This window comes from Mobula hypostoma, chromosome 11, assembly GCF_963921235.1.
Source record: "Mobula hypostoma chromosome 11, sMobHyp1.1, whole genome shotgun sequence".
NCBI classification, from domain to species: domain Eukaryota; kingdom Metazoa; phylum Chordata; class Chondrichthyes; order Myliobatiformes; family Myliobatidae; genus Mobula; species Mobula hypostoma.
This window is the reverse complement of record NC_086107.1, coordinates 10,176,551-10,190,790: the sequence shown is the minus strand read 5'-3', so window position 1 is coordinate 10,190,790 and position 14,240 is coordinate 10,176,551. Positions and strand designations below refer to the sequence as shown.

The 14,240-nt window shown below is 40.5% G+C and overlaps 1 protein-coding gene across 3 annotated transcripts in view; it reads right to left on the bottom strand.

The window, feature by feature from the left end:
- LOC134353583 (uncharacterized) overlaps positions 1–14,240 on the bottom strand; it is a 98,183-nt gene that overhangs the window by 57,139 nt on the left and 26,804 nt on the right. For all 3 annotated transcript variants that reach the window (XM_063061666.1, XM_063061667.1, XM_063061665.1), the window contains exon 2: positions 1,549–1,643. In XM_063061666.1, the coding sequence (XP_062917736.1) occupies positions 1,549–1,643 (95 nt within the window). The remainder of the gene's footprint in view (positions 1–1,548; positions 1,644–14,240) is intronic.

The window sequence follows — 14,240 nt, the reverse complement described above, 5'->3', positions numbered from 1 at the left end:
CGAGAAAGTCAGCAGATGCTGAAAATCCAAAACAATACACACAAAATGCTGGACGAGCTAGGCAGGTCAAGCAGCATCTATGAAATGAATAGATAGTCAAAATTTTGGGCCAAGACCCCTCTTCAGGTTAACTTGCAGGTTGAATCGATGGTAAGGAAAGCAGATGCAATGTGGGCATTCATTTTGCGAAGAATAGAATATAAGAGCAAGGATATAATGCTGAGGCTTCATAAGGTATTGGTTAGACTGCACTTGAAGTATTGAATCCCACGTTATAAGTAGAGATGCGTTCTTTGCTCATATTATTGGTAATGCCATAGCAACCAACTGCTGTTAATTAACAGCTGAGGCCAAGTTTAGGAGGGGAAATGGACAAGGTTAGTCTATGAAGTGGTACTATCAGGGAAAGGGATGAGACTTCAGGCTTGGAGTTCATGGAAGAAAGGTGGTGAAGGAGGAGTTCAAGGGGTCAATGGGTTAAAGTAAGGTGACTTCATGAAATAGATTAAAAACCAAGAGATTTTTTTTGAAGGAGCTGACGTAAGAGCTGGACACAGCTACTGTAGCTTCCCACAGTGCATCTTCCCATCAGAGAAAATGCCTCGCAGGTGAAGCTCTACACTTTGAGGTGTCCATTCACATGTCCTTGGACTGACGAGGGCATGGCAAAGGAGGGACTCAGCTATGTGGTGGACAAAACAGAGAATGCCTGCGGAAAAGTGAGGGTAACAACTACAGGGATCAATAAGTTGCATATGGGGAGGATGTTTCCCATGAATGAAATCTCCTTTCTGCCACTTAAAACTGAAATGAGGAGAAATTCTGCTCTTGGTGTTATAATAATTGTAGATTTGAGTTATAGAGTACCTGCCTAGCTCCACATGCTGCTGAAATGTTGCGTGGCTTTGTACCCTCCGGGTCTAGTTTCCCCAACTGTTACATTTTTCAATCTTTCTGAAACAGAAGTCTTCTGCCTGTGGTCAATCTCCTTTTGGGTACTGTTCATATATTTATTGTCTTGGTCGTTCTCAAACTGATGGCATGACCATCAATTTCTCTAACTTCTAATAATCACTCTCTTGTTTCCCCTCATTCTGGTGGCCCTCTCATCCCTTCTCTTTCCCCTTCCTTGTCAAGACCTGCCCATCACCTCCCTTTAGTTCCCCACCTCTTCTTTATTCCATTATCTAGTGTCCTCTGCTATCAGATTCCTTCTTCTACAGCCAGTTAATGAAAAGCTTGCCTTTGAAATTTTATAATGAAAACTTAGTTATTGAGAACAAGAGCATGTATCAGTAAGATAGACTGCAACATACTTCTAAACTTTTGCTCCTTCAAAGTTTGGTAAAACTAATACTTACTAAATTCTGTGTGCCTAACCACAACCACATCAGAAAGATATTGCTAGCATGGACACTTGCAAGTCTGGCACCTTAACTTCTACCTCAAACAGAATAATCTCAATTACCCTAACATGAAATGCAACATGAACAAATTGAAATGTGCATACAAATATGAATATTGCTTAGAAATAGCCATAGAACTTACCTTATATCTTTACGTTGGTAACATCCACGAAGAAGTTTAGAAACCAAATCCTCCAAAAAGTCCCAGTTATCGACCAGCAAAGCATCTTCCAACTCCTGGAAATGAATGAAAAAGTAAATATCAATAATTAATGTCATACTTATCTAAATTAACCCTATTTACCATTCCTCAGCTGATAACCTATTTGGTGTAATTTATAATCTTCCTAATTATCCCTTGTACATTCATAACCAAATCATTGATACAGATATAATCAGGGCATACTTCTTCAATCCATTCCAAGGTTAAAATGATAGCAATGATCTCACATGTGAATACTGTTATTTTGTCTGATAATCTTATCTTCATAGTCACCTGAAACTGTGGAACATAACAGAAACACCTGAACAACCTGTCACTGGATCTTTTGAACTATCTGTGTAGCTAGCTTCTTCTTCTCCTTCTATTGTTATTTTATTTGCAGCTGGTCGACCAACTAAAAAGGTGGATTACCGGCAACTACTGAACTGGGGTGGGAGGAGGATTCAGAAGAGTGGTCCTAAAACTGACCAACACCACCCCCAAGAAGAAATAATGTCAATAGTAAGGATAATAATAACTAAATACATATATAAACACTCACACTACAGACTTAAATTGTGTTCACCAATCCAACGAGTTTCAAGAGTTGTTTATGCTTCTCTTATACTTCTTAACTAGATCCCACCACACTATACAAAGTAACAGTACTGCTTCCAAGGATCTGCTTTCTCTCCCAATCATATGCCCTACATTCCAATAACAGGTGAGGCTCTCCCTGGAGGTTGACACCGTCTACATTCACCTGAAGTATGCTTACCAAGTCTAAACAATACAGCATTTAAACCAGTGTGGCCAAGTCTAAGCCAAGTAATTATAACTTCATCCCTTCTGGGCCCTCTTCTCCTCTAAAGTGCAGTAACCTTTTTCTGAATTCCATATAAATGTCTTCCCTTCAATTATACGCCCCACAGTCCCTGCCAGATCAAGAGAACATGATTAAAACCACCTCCACCATAGTGGGATATTAGAACGACAAACACAGACCTTTACAGATTGTTTAGCCAGCCTATTGACTTCCACCCTTCCATGAGCTGGGATCCATGAATACTGCAGCTGTAATAATGTCTGTCTAACTTCCAACAAAACACCTGGATGACTATTGGACACACCCATCTTAAAACTGCACAATACAGAGAAGAAATCAGAACAGACAAAAACACATTTAGTCTGTACATCCTCTATTCACTGAAACGCAAGGATTGCTAACATTTCCTATAATTTAAACTGCAAGTTTATTAGATAACCTTTTTCTAATTGACATTCTGAGACATTCACTGCCGCACCAGCATTAAGAGGTCTCTGGAGCCATCTGCAAACACTAGAACCATTCCATAATATTGATGATGCAGGCTTGTGAGCTTTCACTTTATAGGAATTTAAGAGGTAGTCATCTAATTGTCAGTTGAATGGCCAAATAACTAATTATGAGCAGCCAAAAAAAAAAGGAGGCTGGTGACAGTGGTGATGCTTTGGTCTGAAAAAGGCTGTGTATGTTGTGCAGGGGCTTGGAGTGAGAACAGGAACTTTAAAAAACGCAAGTCTCATTGATTAGCTAATTGGACGTCACTTTATCCAATAAAGGAAGGTACGGGAGCTTAGGTCAAGAGAGCACAGCCTTAGGATGGAGGGATGTCCATTTAAAACAGATGCAGAGGAATTTCAGAGGGCGTGGAATTTGTGGAATTTGTTACTACAGGCAGCTGTGGAGGTCAGGTCGGGTGTACTTAAGGCAGAGATTGATAGGTTCTTGATTGGACGGCATCAATGGTTACGGGGAAAGACCGGAGATTAGTGTGAGGAGAGGGAAAAAAATAGATACCCTTTTAGAGCAGGAATTGTGAGATTGGAGAATTGAGGACTTGGGTGAAGGAGTACAGGTGAGGTTTTATTTTACTGTTCATACTTGCCTACTTAATTCTATGTAGGCATGTTTAAATGATCTGGATTGAATATCCAAGACCTGATCAGTAACCTTGCAGATGACACAAAATTAAGTGTTGACAGTAAAGAAAGTTTTATTGCAGACTATAAGGGGATTTTGATCAGTCAAAGTAGGAATACTGAGGAGGACAAATGGATTTTAATACAGGCAAGTGAAGTGATGCATTTTTAGAGAATCAACCCACTATAAGACTTGCCCTATGAATGGTAGGGCACTAAGGAATGTAATGAAACAGTATGTTTAAGTACAAGTGCATTATTCACTGAAAATGGCATCACAGGTAGTTGTTGATGTTGGCAAACTGGCCTTCATTAGTCAAGGCAATAAGTATGAGTTGGGATATTATGCTGCAGTTGTACAAGTCAATTGTGAACCCACACTTGGAATTTTGATGACCTTGTTATAGTAAACATGTGGTTAAAATGGAAAGAAAAGATTTGAGGATGTTAACAGGGTGAGTTATAGGGAGAACTTAGCCAGGCTAAGTCTTTACTTTTTGCAATGAGAATAAGGGGTGATATTATAGAAGTGTTATTGAAGTACTGGTAAGGTAGATGTCAAAAGTCTTCTGCCCAGGGTAGGGGACTGTTTCACAACTATATCTCCACATGCCAAGGCCTAAACTTTTCATCCTCCTTTAAGCTTGTGCTTTTTGCTCTACCATCTGATGTGGATCCCTATTAGTTGTGTGCTTTGGACATTTAGTTTAAATGCAATTTGCCACTGGTGCATGGTACTTTACATACCACTTTCATAAATTACAAAACTTGCATTGAAAGTTCAAATCCAACTTTTTTAATTTTTAAAGAGGGCATGTGAGAGAATAAAGGGAAGAGGCTATAAACAAAGGGAAACTAAATATGGCTGAGAAACCAGCTGAGAGAAGATGACGACAGCCTGTTTATTGCAAAAGGGAAATTTCCTAACAAGGAAGGTGGTTAGAATATGTAATTTGCAGACACTGAGGTAAAATAAAAGAAAAGCAGACATGAGAGAAAGGAAATGAAAAAGACGCTATAGAGAAGCAGGAGGTGGTGGAATGACAAGCACTAAGATACCAATTGTTTTAAGTTATTTGTACAGTATAAATTAATGATCAATGTCACAAATCGAACCACAGAACTTGGCGCTTTACAAGGCAAAATAAATGTTTTCTATTCATTGTAACAACCCCACCTATGAAGTAACTATATCTGGACATGAAGGCTTTGATTATTTAGTTATCACTGCATAGGCAGTGTTGAATGAACATTCAAAAATCCCTTGTAAGTGATCAGATCTCAACTTTCAATGAGAAACTAATCAGAGTTCAAATTTGTGTACTGTGCAAAAAGCCTCAGGCAAATGTAAAAAAAAATCTGTGAAGTAAAGATGCTTTCAAAAATGAAGTTTTAAATATGAAATTTACTATAAAGAGCAGTAATCTGTTTTTTAAAAAAACTAAATTCTTTTACATTGATACTGTTGAGCAGTGTCCAAAAGCAAGTGAAGCCCACCCAGGAGATGGATGGCTGCATGGCAACAACCGCTCTTGAACCTCGCAGTGTGGGACCCAAGACTTCAGCACCTCCAACTTGACCGTAATCGGAGAACAAAGGGAGACCAATCAAATGCAGGTAGATGGTATTTTCTGCTCTTGAGCACGGCAATCTTAATCTTGCTTGATGCTTTAATCAGTGCGGAATAATGGAACTGACCACTGGTTTGTCTTCTACTATAAGCCTCTACACAGCTACCTCCCGGCTGTACTACCTACTTGAGTGCCTGGTTTGCTAAGTGCCCCAAGAGATTGCGAAAGCTTCAAATTGTTTAGTCTATTCAAAAATACACCCTTAAAAGGGAAATTACAGGTTGCAGACTGCAGTGATTGCAGTTCAGAAGTATATCAATTAGAGTATCTAGTAGTTTGTGAGCTATCTGCAATGTCGCCAGCACCATAAAGATGTACAAAATTCTACCCAATCTTGAACACACACACAAGTACTAACAGCAGTGCAACATCTCAGTCAGATCTGTCACTTTAACAGCATTATGGAAAATCAAAATCTGAGCGGTAAGGTTCAATTAAATACAAAACAATTATTCCAATACAGCTGTTAACAATTTTGCAATCATAGCTGCCTTTATCATACAAGTATATTGATTGTTTTTGATCCAAGGTTCTTCAGAAGTCAAGAATGAGACATAGAACTTGTTGCTTATGATGGTTTATTAAGTATTACAAGATAAAGAGAGAGACCTTAGCGGCAGGAGAAAGAACAAAAAGACAAAGCCAAAGATAGTCTGGTCCTCAGATTAATTTGCTAAATTAATTAAATTTCCATAACAGTTGGCCAACAATAAGATGGGCCCTATTCAAGCAAGGCAATACCCACCACTAAAAAGACTAGAAAGATACAAGTGGACTACAACCACTGAAATACACACTGAACAATTGAATGTATATAGTTATTTATAAAAATACCTAAACAAGCACAAGTTAAACAAAGAAAATAACGATTTTACAGTCCAATTTAACAATACAATTTTATCATATGACCGTATATGATATACCGTAGAATTTCTCTACAAGGTTTGTAATCAAATTCCAGTGATCTGCTGGATTCTCTTGTCCCATGAGCATGCTATTGATACCACAGCATTTGGACCAAATGATGTTCTACTTGAGAAATTGACACTGCTCATCCAATTACTTCAGTGCCATAGGAATATTGAAGAAATTCGATCTCAATTGTAAATTGAACAACCACATTGAAGTGTTTGTATTTAGCAACAACAGATAACAGGCCATCAATTCAGCGTGTATTTTTCAAAAGCAGAAAATCTGTTTAACAGTAGTGAAATGAATCATGTACACAAGGTAATCTGCAGACTCTACCCTGATGAAGGGTCAAAACCCAAAATGTCGAACCTAATCCTTTCCAAAGATGCTGCCTGATCTGCTGAGTTCCTGCAGCATTTTGTGTGTTCAATAAATCAAATTCTCATTTACAACATGCAGGAAATATTTATATTAACTCCAACATCATGCAGTATTGTCACTAGAACAAGTGTCCCCTGCAACTTTAAAAATGTTTGTGTGAAAATCCACTACATTTCGAGGTAGGGAGAAGATGGTGCTTCTCACCAAGATCTTAGTCACATCAATGGAGTTACTTGTAAGAAGCTTAAACAATGTAAGGAAAAAGTAAAACTTGCTTTCACCTTCTTGATAAATATTGAATCTTAATCTGGCATCTTTAACTCTGTCTTTGTCAAAAAGATTTCAGGATGCTGTTTGGATTAGAGAGCATATATTGTGAAAAAAGGCTGAGCGAGCTAGGGCTTTTCTCTTTGGATCAAAGGAAGATAAGAGGGGACTTGCAAAGGGTACAAGATTATAAACAGCATAGATAGTGGATAGCCAGCATTTTTTTCCCAGGGCAGCAATGTCTAATTCAGGACATCCTTTTAACCTAAGTTTAAGGGAAACGTCAGAGGTAGTGATGTTTTTAAAATAGTGAGTGCATGCAATGCACTGCTGGGGTGGTAAAGGCTGCTCCATTATAGACATTAAGAGACTCAGGCACAGAGATGAAAATGATAAAGTTTAAGGGAATGGGGGATTCTCAGATCCCTGTAAACAATGGATTCAGTACCATGTCTGTGACTGCAGTGTGTTTGAATAATGTCTCACAGCTGCCTTCTTTGGAGCAAGATGATTAAAGTTCACCCAGATCCACATAGATGTCTCTGAGTTTTTCACACCTTTTGATTTTGACAAAAAGCAGTACCTGACGGAAATTAGACAGAACATCCTTTGTTAATTAAAGCATAAATTTGACAGATGTTCTTATCTTTGTAATTAAGTTGTGGCTCCAGCAAACCAGGTAAGACATTCTTTTCTTTAATTAAGGTGGCTGGAGTGTCTAACAAATTGATTGTACTTTTGTATCAATAGTCCATTGACTTGACTGGAATAGTTATCAAACTGATTGTTCTCTGTATCAATAGTCCATTGACTTGACTGGAATGATTATCAAACTGATTGTTCTTTTCTATCGTTGGCCTTATAACTTCTCACAATTCTGACATTGGGCACTGAACTTGTAGAACCGCCGGGGAGATGAGAAAGGTTCTTTCCCTGATGTCGGGTCCAAGTTCACTCGCCGGCTGAGCTCGAAGAAATAAACGGGTGATAAGTAACGATCTTTTTGTGCTGTCGTTATTTGATCTAGCAAAGTTACGTTTACAAAAGAACCCAGGACATCTTTAAGAAGCAGTGTCTCAGAAAGGCAGTGTCCATTATTAAGGACCTCCAGCATCCAGGGCATGCCCTTTTCTCACTGTTACCATTAGGTAGGAGGTACAGAAGCCAGAAGGCACACACTCAGCGATTCAGGAACAGCTTCTTCCCCTCTTGCAATCCAATTCCTAAACGGACATCGAATCTTTGGACACTACCTCACTTTAAAAAAAAGTATTTCTGTTTTTGCACATTTTTAATCATCTATTCAATATATGTAATTGATTTACTTGTTTATTATTTAATTGATTTATTATTTTTCTCTCTCTGCTAGATTATGTATTGCATTAAACAGCTGCTGCTAAGTTAACAAATTTCATGTCACATGCCGGTAATAGTAAACCTGATTCTGAAAGAAAGAGGGTTATGGGCTATAAAGGGGGAAGTATTAGATCATGAAGTAGGTTAAAAGGCTGGGATATTCTAAGTCTTGTGTATCCCTATATGAACTTTCCCAATAGGCTTAATTACTGGGCTATATTTGTGACTGAAACAGAATCTGAGTTTGATCTTGTTTATATAAGTTACAGACATTCAAATTAATTCAGTAACTACCCAAAGTGTTGACTTTTAAAATTTTGAGTAAATATTGAGGAACACAAGTTTTGATTGCTATTTTTAAAAAAACTAAAATTTAAAGGGTCACAGCCACCTTCCATGCCAAATGAGACATGAAAAGTGCCAACTGAATGATGCGAACTGTACCATCTGCTAGAATCTGTTGCCAGGTAACTGGGAAAAAAAACTTGCCAAGGCACAATGTCCAAATGTTCCAAGTTGGCGCACACAGTGCTGTCGACACCCCCACAAAATCTACATCTGAACTAAACTTAACCACTTGTAATGACAGGAACAGTAGTGGAACAATGGTTCTGTGGCGACCCACTTTCTACACAAGCGAACCGGCTCACAAAGTAGCCCGCGTGCGGGGAGACACTTTTGTAATGCACCTCTGACGTCATTTCCGCCTGGAGAGGGCTGGAAGGGAACTGCTTAAAAGCCAGTGCCGCGAAGTTTGAATAAACGAGTCTTGAGTGCGACTTACTGACTGCGTGTCGTTATTTCTAGCTCTGCGTGTAGCACATCGCTACAGTTCCAGCATTAAATAGTCATTGGGTAAGATTGGGCTACAGACACTCCTAACTTGAAGTAACTCAACAAAAGAATTCTTGGACTGCAATTTCCTTCAAGTTAAAGTTCTTGCTGAGATTTCAAATAACAAATCCATCACTACTATCCTGTTTAATTCTGATTTCTAGTTGATACACATTCCATGTCAACCAATTATACACTATTCTGCCTAGTGAAGATGGTTTAGGCTACGTCCACACTACGCTGGATAATTTTGAAAACAAAGCTTTTTCTCTTCATTCTGACCCTCCGTCCACATTGAAACGGCATTTTCACCCCCCGAAAACGGAGCTTTTCTAAAACACTCTCCAGAGTGCGTAAATTTGAAAATGATTGTTGCACGTTGTAGTGTGGACGGGGTAAACGGAGATATTTTAAAATGCTGTCATGACAACACCATAACACCAATGCCTTTTCTGCTTCTGCTTGGTACTGCACAAGCACTGCCGGACGGCTGTTATAACGTGCAGTCGGTGTGAACGGCGTGAGAGTTAAATTGTAAAGTGAGCTTTTTTGACTATAAAAAAACGCTGCCGTGACGTGCCGCAACAGATGGCAGCAGCGCGGCATTTCATTGTTTTCTTGAATGCAACCCCCCACACAACCTAACAATTTCAGAACAGACGGCAACGAGACTGAAGCCAGAAGAGTTAGAAATGTACTCACCAAATACTTTGACCCATAGCTTACTGAATAAGTATACTCACTTTGCCCTGTTTTCTGCCCTTGCTTGTATGAAGGTGGCTTACCTATTTATGCAAATACTTCTCTGACAACAGATATGTAACAGCCTAATGTAACGTTGTATGGAAATACAAGATAACATTGATGCAGACATGTTTTATACATTTAACAAGGTGCTTTATTAATGCAACAGAGTTAGTCAGTTTTTCAATGTTCGTCGTCAGCTGGGTCATACTGTCTGTGAACTCCCTGTCAGTTGCCTCCATACGCTCCAGTATTTGTTGTTTTTTAGTTTTAAGTCCTCCTGCGCAAGAGCCAACAGCAATTCCTTTAAAGTTTTTCTAGTCTGTAAATGGACAAACGCACACCAAGTATACCGTTTCCTCTTCGCTTGTTTTCTGTGTGTTCTGCGCATGCCCAGTAGGAGATTCACCCAAATATCCGTTCAGATATGGACAGAGATATTTTGAAAAATGCTTGGTGTGGACGCCTGTCGTTTTTACTCGAAACTGGTGTTTTCAAAATTATCCGGTCTAGTGTGGACGTAGCCTTAATCTCGAAACTTCATTCTTAGGAGCACTAAGTCTTTGAATTTTTGTTTAAAAATCTGAAAACAATGTCACTAACTGCTGAATCAATATTGCAACACCATGCAACTTATGCTGAAGGGTCTCTGCAGAATCACAAAATTTACAATCCACGGACCTGAAGAGCTACCTTGCAAACTAACTTTCAAGCATTAAGTCTATAACCTGCAAGACTCAGCTCTTTGAACACGTTATTGCACTTCTGAAAAAACTACATTAAGGCTTCTGTGTCACTCATTCCTCTCCTGGCAGAGTTCCAGACTTCTAGGCAAACCTTTTCCTTCTCATCTCAAACAACAGGAATTCTGCAGATGCTGGAAATTCAAGCAACATACATCAAAGTTGCTGGTGAACGCAGCAGGCCAGGCAGCATCTCTAGGAAGAGGTACAGTCGACGTTTCGGGCCGAGACCCTTCGTCAGGACTAACTGAGGGAAGAGCTAGTAAGAGATTTGAAAGTGGGAGGGGGAGGGGGAGATCCAAAATGATAGGAGAGGACAGGAGGGGGAGGGATGGAGCCAAGAGCTGGACAGTTGATTGGCAAAAGGGATATGAGAGGATCACGGGACAGGAGGCCTAGGGAGAAAGTAAAGGGGGAGGGAGGGAAAACCCAGAGGATGGGCAAGGGGTATAGTGAGAGGGACAGAGGGAGAAAAAGAAAGGGAGAAAAAGAGAGAGAGAAAGAATGTGTGTATATAAATAAATAACAGATGGGGTACAAGGGGGAGGTGGGACATTAGCAGAAGTTTGAGAAGTCAATGTTCATGCCATCAGGTTGGAGGCAACCCAGATGGAATATAAGGTGTTGTTCCTCCAACCTGAGTGTGGCTTCATCTTTACAGTAGAGGAGGCCGTGGATAGACATATCAGAATGGGAATGGGACGTGGAATTAAAATGTGTGGCCACTGGGAGACCCTGCTTTCTCTGGCGGACAGAGCATAGGTGTTCAGCGAAACGATCTCCCAGTCTGCGTCAGGTCTTGCCAATATATAGAAGGCCACATCGGGAGCACCGTATGCAGTACATCACCCCAGCCGACTCACAGGTGAAGTGTCGCCTCACCTGGAAGGACTGTTTGGGGCCCTGAATGGTGGTGAGGAAAGAAGTGTAAGGGCATGTGTAGCACTTGTTCCGCTTACAAGGATAAGTGCCAGGAGGGAGATCGGTGGGGAGGGATGGTGTGGACGAAAGGACAAGGGAGTCGTGTAGGGAGCGATCCCTGCGGAAAGCAAGGGGGGGGGGGAAGATATGCTTAGTGGTGGGATCCAGTTGGAGGTGGCAGAAGTTACAGAGAATTATATGTTGGACCTGGAGGCTGGTGGGGTGGTAGGTGAGGACAAGGGGAACCCTATTCCTAGTGGGGTGGCGGGAGGATGGAGTGAGAGCAGATGCGTGTGAAATGGGGGAGATGTGTTTGAGAGCAGAGTTGATGGTGGAGGAAGGGAAGCCCCTTTCTTTAAAAAAGGAGGACATCTCTCTCGTCCTGGAATGAAAAGCCTCATCCTGAGAGCAGATGCAGCAGAGATGGAAGTTAGTCCTGACGAAGGGTCTCGGCCTGATACGTCGACTGTACCTCTTCCTAGAGATACTGCCTGGCCTGCTGCATTCACCAGCAACTTTTATGTGTGTTGCTTGAAATTCCAGCATCTGCAGATTTCCTCGTGTTTGCATTATGATAGTAGTGGGAGATTTCAACATGCAGGTCAATTGGGAGAATCAGGTTGGAAATGGATCTCAAGAGTGAGTTTGTTGAATGCCTACGAGGTGTGTTTTATTTTTAACAGCAGTTTGTCGGTGAGCCTACTAGGGGATCAGCTATACTGGATTGGGTTGTATGCAATGAACCAGAGGTGCTTAGGGAGCTTAAGGTGAAGGAACCCTTAGGAGGCAGTGATCACAATATGACTGAGTTCAACTTGAAATTTGACACTTGAAGTCTGACATAGCAGTATTTCAGTGGAGTAAAGGAAATTAATGCCACGAGAGAGGAGTTGGCCAAAGTAAATTGGAAGGAGATGTTGGCAGGGTTATAGCAGAGCAGCAATAGTGTGAATTGCTGGGAAAAACAAGGGTGCTGGGTAGATGTATTCCAAAAACAAAGAAATACTCAAATGGCAAAATAGTACAACTGTGGCTGACAAAGGGAAGTCAAAGCTAATGTAAAAGCAAGAGGGTCTACAAAGCAAAAATTAGTAGGAAGACGGGATGGGAAGCTTTTAAAACCCTACACAGCAACTAAAAATCACTGAGGGAAAAGAAATTTAAAAGGAAGCTAGAAAACAATATCAAAGTGGATAGTAAAAGTTTAAGTATGGTGGCGGAGTGGGGAAAGAGATGAATGGATATAGGACCACTAGAAAATGATGCCGGAGGAACAATGGAAGGCAAGATGGCAGATGAACTAAATGAGTATTTTGCGTCAGACTTCACAGTGGAAGACACTACTAATGTGCCAGGGGTTGAAGGGTGTGAGGGAAGAGAAGTGAGTGCAGTTATTATTACAAGGAGAAGGTGCTTAAAAAGGTTGAGACCCAAGGGTATATAAGTCACCTGGACCAGATGAACTGCACCCTAGGGTTCTGAAAGAGGTAGCAGTAGAAATTGTGGAGGAATTAGTAATGGTCTTGCAAAAATCATTGGACTCTGGCATGGTGCCAAAGGACTGGAAAATTGCAAATGTCATTCCACTCTTAAGAAAGGAGGAAGGCAGCTGAAAGGAAATTATAGACCAGTTAGCCTGACCACAGTGGTTGGGATGATGGTGGAGTCAATTGTTAAGGATGAGGTTATGGAATACTTAGAGACACAAGACAAGATAGGACAAAGTCAGCATGGTTTTACTTAATGGAAAATCTTGCCAGATGAACCCGTTGGAATTCTTTGAGGAGATTACACATAGGATAAATGAAGGCGACATAGTGGATGTTGTATATTTGGACTTTCAGAAGGCCTTTGACAAGGTGCCACACACGAGGCTGCTTACCAAGTAAAGAGCCCATGGTATTACAGGAAAATCACTGGCATAGTTAGAGCACTGGCCAATTGGTAGGAGGCAGTGAGTGGGAATAACAGGATCCTTTTTTTGGTTGGCTGCCAGTGATTAGTTGTGTTCCGCAGGGGTCAGTATTAGGACTGCTTCTTCTTATGCTGTATATCAATGATTTAGATGATGGAATAGATGGCTTTGTTGCCAAGTTTGCAGATGATATGAAGATTGGTGGAGGAGCAGGGAGTGTTGAGGAAACAGATAGGCTGCAGAAGGACTTAGACAGATTAGGAGAATGGGCAAGAAAGTGGCAAATTAAATACAATGTTGGAAAATGGATGGTCATGCAATTTAGTAGAAATTAATGTGCAGACTATTTTCTAAAAACGGAGAGAAAATCCAAAAATCTGAGATGCAAAGGGATTTAGAAGCCCTTGTGCGGAACACCCTAAAGGTTAACTTGCAGACTGACTCAGTGGTGAGGAAGGCAAATGCAATGTTAACGTTCATTTCAAGATGTCTAGAATACAAGAGCAGGGATGTGATGGTGAGGCTTTATAAGGCAATGTTGAGACGCCACCTTGAGTATTGTGAACAGTTTTGGGCTAGTCATCTAAAAAAGAGATGTGCTGGCATTGCAGAGGGTTCAGAGGAGGTTCACAAGGATGATTACCGGAATGAAAGGGTTATCATACGTGGAATTTCTGATAGTTCTGGGTTTGTACTTGTTGGAATTTAGAAGATTGAGGGGGGATCTCATTGAAACCTTTCTGAATCCACCAATGTTTTCTCTCTTGTCAGAGATTTAATCTATCTTGATCAATTCTCCCAGTAATTGAAAAGGGTATAAATCATCAAATCAGAATTACTGTTCAAGAATTGGCAAGGCACACACGTAATTTAATCTGGGACTTAAACAACAGATCTGTAATGAAGCTGCCTTAACCTTAGCACTTTGCAGCTCAAAATAAGAAAAAAAATCAATAAATGTGCTAC